Genomic DNA, 6,384 nt, shown 5'->3' on the forward strand with positions numbered 1-6,384 from the left:
TATATATAAATGTTTGTTAAGTATTTAGATTACCTTGCTAGGCCCCAAACATGGGACAAATCTTATTTCCTGTTTCAGCCTAACCCAAGGCTATCAACAGGCAGTAGTCACAGCATGACAGCTCATATTTGTGTAATTATTTTTTTTTATCCCTTTCTTTGTTAGCAATCCCAAAAAAAAAATTTACACACACACACATATATATCACTTTTTATTTTTATTTATTTATTACATTTATATGCTGCCTAGCTCACTTCCAGATGTGTTGTTGTATACTTACATTGTTGCTGTAGAACTGTCCCTTCCTACAAAAACACAAAAATAAGCTCCCCGTTGTGTTGGGTTCATGATGCTAGCGGGCATAGCTCCCATAATCTTAAGTCAGTGTGATGGACACGCCAATGGGGACAGTAGACTTTGTAGCCGTATGGGTCTGGAGAAGTTCAGAAGGTGAGGGATTGTGCAAAGATGTTTATTATTATTATTATTATTATTATTATTATTATTATTATTATTATTATTATTATTATTATTATTATTATTATTATTATTATTATTATTATTATTATTATTATTATTTTAATTGGGCTTTGCCTTTCTTTCAAAAGCACTGTTGAAACAAAACACTGGGGTGTTGTGTTTTTTTTTCAACATTGGGGTATCTGAAAAGCAAGCACCTGCTCTTATTTATTTCTGAGTTGGACACCAATGCCAAAGATATTCCGCCAGGAGGAAAATCTTAGCGAATTGGAGAGTGGGGTGCTTTTTGTGATTAGCGGAAGAGAAGCTGCAAATCTATAGACGCTGATATGGAAATTTCACCCTGAACTCCAGGTGAGGCGACCAGGTCCTTCTCTCCTCCGAGGCAGACCCAGGATAAGATCTGTCCAGCAGACCCAGAGAAGGCTCAACGAGGTCAACGGGACTGACCCCTGAGCAGAGGCCAACCTCCCCGAGGCTTCCCACCTCTGGAGAGGCTTAACGTGAGCTCCCGCCGTCCCAGTCCATCGGGATCCTGAAGTCCCACGCAACTGGAGGGCGCCCGCTTGGGGAAGGCTGGAGTAGGCAACCGAGAGCTTGGAGCGGGCTTGCCTTCCAGTCCGAAGAGAAGCGGACCCCGGAACCTCGCGAGGGCATTTCCTACAAACACTACTACGTCGTAGCGCTGTCTCGAGGGTCCATTCCTTGCAAAGCATCTCGCGCAGGGAAAGGAGGAGGCAGGCAGGCTGGGAGGCAGGGAGGGAGGGACGCGCTGGCCCGAAGCGCACGGCGGAGGTCAGCGGGGGCCCGGCTTGTTGGGTGGAGAAGCCCACGAGGCGTATCTCGGGCCCGGAGGCACCAATCCCCAGCGAGGAGGGCTCGCCGCCCCTCCGCCCAGCTACATAAGCGACCCTCCCGACGTGCGGGGAACCTAAAGCGCACGAGCTTGGCCAAACTTTGCGCGGAGCGCCCGGGCGCCCCTTTCCGCGCCAGCAAAGCTCATGCAGAGCGCCCAGCAGTCCCTTTTCCCGCGGATGCCGCTGCCCGCCGATGGGGTCGGCGGAGCCGCCCTGGACCCCCCTTCCAAGCAACTGACTTCGTTTCTCATCCAGGACATCCTGCGCAAGGGCGACGCGCGGCAGACTTCCAGCGCGGAGCCGAAGGCAGGAAAGCCGTCGCGCCCGCATCGCTCCGACGGAGCTTCTCCAGGGGAGACCAGCCCGAGGCGTCTCCTCCCTCTCGGGGCTCCCCGAGCCTCCGAGACGGACGCAACAGGTAAGGTGAACTCTGTGGTTCCTGCAAACGGCCGTGTTCTCACGATATCCTGAGCACGACTCTTCCACTCTGGATCCCCCGCGGCCGGTCAAATGGGTGTCAAAAAAAAGAAAAAGGAGGGGGGGGAAACGGATCCTGGGAGCATCTTTTGAGACTAACCCTTGTGACCAAAAAGTACCACCTGTTATGACTTCTGAGTTTTTTGGTCATTCTGTTCCAACACAAGTGTCCTACGCTGTGTTGGCAGAGGTCAGGCAGCAAAACCATAAGCAAGCAGGTAACATGAAAATTCAGAGAATCCGGATACCCAAAACTTCGTGCCTCAGGCAAAGGTGGCTCCTATGTTGTATAGAACATCAGACAACAGAATAACAGAGTTGGAAGGGACCTTGGAGATCTTCTAGTCCAACCTCCACTTGATCAGGACACCCTATACCCATTCTGGACTGTCCAATGTCTCCTTTAAAATGTTGGAGCACCCACATCTTCTGGAGATAAGTTGTTCCACTGGTTAATTGTTCTCACTGGCAGGAAGTTTCTCCTTAGTTCTAGGTTGCTTCTCTCCTTGATTAGTTTCCATCCGTTGCTTCTTGTCCTGCCTTCTGGCACTTTGGAAAATAGGTTGACCCCTTCTTCTCTGTGGCAGCCCCTCAAATATTGGTACACTGCTCTCATGTTACCCCTAGACCTCTAAGTATGAAATAGGGGAAGTTGAGTTCAAATCTTTTCAAGATTGCTGGGCAAGTTGAGGTGACTGCTTATATAGAATAGAATAGAATAGAATAGAATAGAATAGAATAGAATAGAATAGAATAGAATAGAATAGAATAGAATAGAATAGAATAGAATAGAATAGAATAGAATAGAATAGAATAGAATAGAATAGAATAGAACTGGGAGGGACCTTGGAGGTCTTCTAGTCCAGCCCCCTGCTCAAGCAGGAGAACCTATACCCTCTCAGACAGGTGAATGTCCAGTCTTTTCTTAAAAATCTCCAGTGATGGAGCACCCACGATTTCTGGGGATAAGCTGTTCCACTGGTTGATTGTCCTCACTGTCAGGAAGTTTCTCCTTAGTTCCAGGTTACTTCTCTCTGTGATCAATGTCCAACCATTGTTTCTTGTCCTTCCCTCTGGTGCTTTGGTGAACAACCTGACCCCCTCTGCCTTGTGGTAGCCCCTCAGATAGTGCAACACTGCTATCGTGTCTCCCCTATTTCTTCTTTCCTTTAGACTAACTAGCCAAACCCAAGTCCTGCAGCCTTTCTTTGTTTTAGTCTCCAGGCCTTTGATCATCTTAGTTGCTCTTCTCTGATTTTTTTTCCAAACTCTCAACATCTTTTTTGTGATAAGATGACAGTATCTCAATATCTCTTATAGGGTTTCCGTGTTATGTCCAGAAGAGCTATTGTGCTCTCTTTGGGGCAAAGAGTCCCATTATGAAGTGTTGCGCTTGGAGAATTCATGCACAAATCTAAAGAATTCTCTGCATCAAAAATTACAGAGGTTTCATGTTCTTCTTATTGCTACTACCTTGGCTGTTATTTGTACTTAATTTCTTTCTTGTACTGAGTATCAAGAGTTTTAGTTGCTTTTATGATTGTTGATTAAGGATGGTTTGAGATAGTCAGCTATATAAATTCAATACATATATACAGATGTGATGGGAGAGAGGCCTGAGCTGATAGACTTCAAACTGCATTTACGGAAATGGCTTTTTGTTTGCCAAATTGTTTCCCATGCAAAAAGAAACAGAAAAAAAAATCCCCTAGTAAAGTGTGACGAAAAATTCCATGGGCCAGGTCTCTCCACGTCTTCCAATCTTTCACTACTTCTTTGAGTTGTTTTACTATGCTCTGGGTGTTATCAGAGCCCTTCGGTATCACCTGGTATGATTTGTAGGAGATGAAGTTGTTAAAATCATGGAAAATGAGTCCTTCAAAGAAAGCTAATCATCATGGTTTAAATCAACGTCCATGTCAAGAGGCAGTCTATCTGTAAATAACAGGTGCTGTAGGCATACAGGGAAGGAGGACTCCATGCCTTCATTGCTATGGGTTTTCCAGAAGTATTTTAACTGTGGCAAAGTGGGTAACAGTACATTGGTAGACCAGCTCAGCTGCTACTGGAAGAACCTCATAGGATAAGTAGTAAGATCCTTTAACAAATATCCAGTCAGTAATAGTACCATTGTTCTTTTAAAACTACTATAGAAATGGGCCTATTCAAAGTATTTGAAGCAGGTTGCAAAGATTTGTGCAATTTAGGATGTAAAATGCTTTGGACGCATGCCCATTTCCATGGATGGGATCTCCTTCTGAACCACTTCCAAATGGATGGTTCCTGATTTTTCCAATACAAAGGCAGTGGTTAGCTTCACAAATTGCACAAAGCTGTCACACGGTTTATTCAATTCTGGTGTGGTATGATGCACGAACAGGGACGCGGTGGCTCAGTGGGTTAGGACACTGAGCTTGTCGATCAGAAGGTCGGCAGTTTGGTGGGTCAAATCCCGAGTGCCGCGTAACAGAGTGAGCGCCTGTTACTCGTCCCAGCTTCTGCCAACCTAGCAGTTTGAAAGCACGTAAAAATGCAAGTAGAAAAATAGGGACCACTACGGTGGGAAGGTAACAGCGTTCTGTGCCCCTTTGGCGTCTAGTCATGCTGGCCACATGACCACGGAGACATCCTTGGACAAGCGCTGGCTCTTTGACTTTGAAACGGAGATAAGCACCGGCCCCTAGAGTTGGAAATGACTAGCACGCATGTGCGGGGGAACCTTTACCTTTTTATAATGCATGAAGGCAGTCATTATGGTTTGTTAACTATGGTTTATGTGGTGAATCAAACAATAGTGTTTCTTCATGGATTAGTATGGCTGGCTTTTCACTTTGCACTAGGCCATAGCCTAACCATGGTTTGCTCAATAAAAACCTTTTGAATGGGTTGCCCAACCTGCTAAATTAACCCAACAGTGTTATGGTATGGGATGCAAGGTGCAACTCCAGTATCCATACATTTGTTCCATCTCTTTATCTCAAGTGAGGTCAGGTGAAATTGTCTGCCCTCTTTTGAAGAGCCATTGCTGAAGTTGTATCCATCTTTTTCCTGCCTGCTAGATCCAGATGTCCATCAGCCAAACTGTGAGCATTCCTCCAAGTCCTTCCTGAGAGCCCCCAAACAGCTGAAGCGTTCACGGGCAGCCTTCTCCCACAGCCAGGTCATTGAACTCGAAAGGAAGTTCAGCCACCAGAAATACCTGTCTGCTCCTGAACGAGCTCACCTTGCCAAGAATCTGAAGCTCACCGAAACCCAAGTGAAGATCTGGTTCCAGAACAGAAGATATAAGACCAAGAGGAAGCAACTGGCATCTGAACTTGGAGAACTTGAGAAGAACTCGCCTCTCCCAGTCTTCAGAGAGAACAATTTCTCTAGGGCTACCCTAGCACTTTCCGTATACCACACCTATCAGTACAATCCATATTTATGTTATCTGAATGGCTGGAGCCCAATCTTTTGGTAAATAATGCTGTCAATGACCCAGGTCTCTCAGGGATTTGTATGTCCGCATCTGCTCCCTGCTAACACTGCTACCATAAAATTGATTGCCCAGGTAGACTTTGCAGAGAGATTTGGTCAACCTGTTTCCTCCTCCACTGCAGGGTGTCCTCTTCTCACTCTCCAGGTTGAGGGATTGTCAAAAGAGCAATCACGAATGCAGTAAGGAGGTTCTCTCTATTTTCTCAATGCTAGGCAATTACACACCCCCATTAACATATCGTGAAAGAATTATGGTACCCCAACAAAGGCATTAAAACAGGAATGCCCAAAGCACCACTTTCCAGAATGAGCTAATAACTCTGGAGAATGATAATTACAAAGATACCAGGTTTCAGCCCTAGTTACTTAGGCAGGACCAGACAACCTAGCAGTCCTCAGTCTCAATAAAGGATAGTATTTGTAGCTCTCTGAGCTTGCTTGTTATCTTGCAGGTGTTTCATTACCCAAGCGAGGTAACATCATCAGTTATCAGTCCTTTTTAGACCTTGAACCTCCACCTTAAATGCAATTTGGCTGATAAGGACCCACTTCTTTTTAAATTGTTCAGTGGATATGCTTTTCTTGAACACCATCTGAAGGAGTAACACAATGGCAGATAAATGGGCTGGAGAATGCTGACTGGCTTCTCAAGTGGTACCATGTAGTTAGCTTGGTTTCAATATGGGGTTCACGTGTAGGCATTTTTCAGGTGGTAGGCTGTCTTCCCATTGTGGCATCCACTACAGTCATCTGAAACCTCAGATTGTACATCCCTGATTTCATGTGTTGGATGAACCATTATGATGTACAGGCCATGGTAGGTAGTCTCTTGTAAAATGTGAATCTAGACAATCATGGTGCATTCAAAAAACGATGCACAAAACAATCCCTGGCTCAGCTTAAGGTGTGAACCCAGTCCTTGTACATCTGGAACTTCATGAATTTACTACCAGACATAGTAGAAAATTTGGGGTTTCTTTGATGTGGTATAAGACAAGCTTCCATTTTTGTGCCTTGCTGCTTTATGGTTTAAATTAGTCTAGATTTTTGTAGTTTCTAAACAGCTTCTCATAAACATATCACTCCAATG

General features: G+C 45.2%; 1 protein-coding gene across 1 annotated transcript; it reads left to right on the top strand.

The window, feature by feature from the left end:
* Nucleotides 1-1,481: 1,481 nt before the first annotated feature.
* On the top strand, nt 1,482-5,450 carry NKX3-1 (NK3 homeobox 1; the record flags this gene model as incomplete). The annotated part of the gene is made up of 2 exons (XM_081333386.1): nt 1,482-1,755; nt 4,874-5,450. The coding sequence occupies 2 exons, from the start codon at nt 1,482-1,484 to the stop codon at nt 5,275-5,277; spliced, it is 678 nt and encodes a 225-aa protein (XP_081189512.1). The 3' UTR covers nt 5,278-5,450.
* Nucleotides 5,451-6,384: the final 934 nt, after the last annotated feature.

Source organism: Vipera berus, assembly GCF_964194415.1.
Source record: "Vipera berus genome assembly, chromosome: 8".
In the NCBI taxonomy this organism is placed as follows: domain Eukaryota; kingdom Metazoa; phylum Chordata; class Lepidosauria; order Squamata; family Viperidae; genus Vipera; species Vipera berus.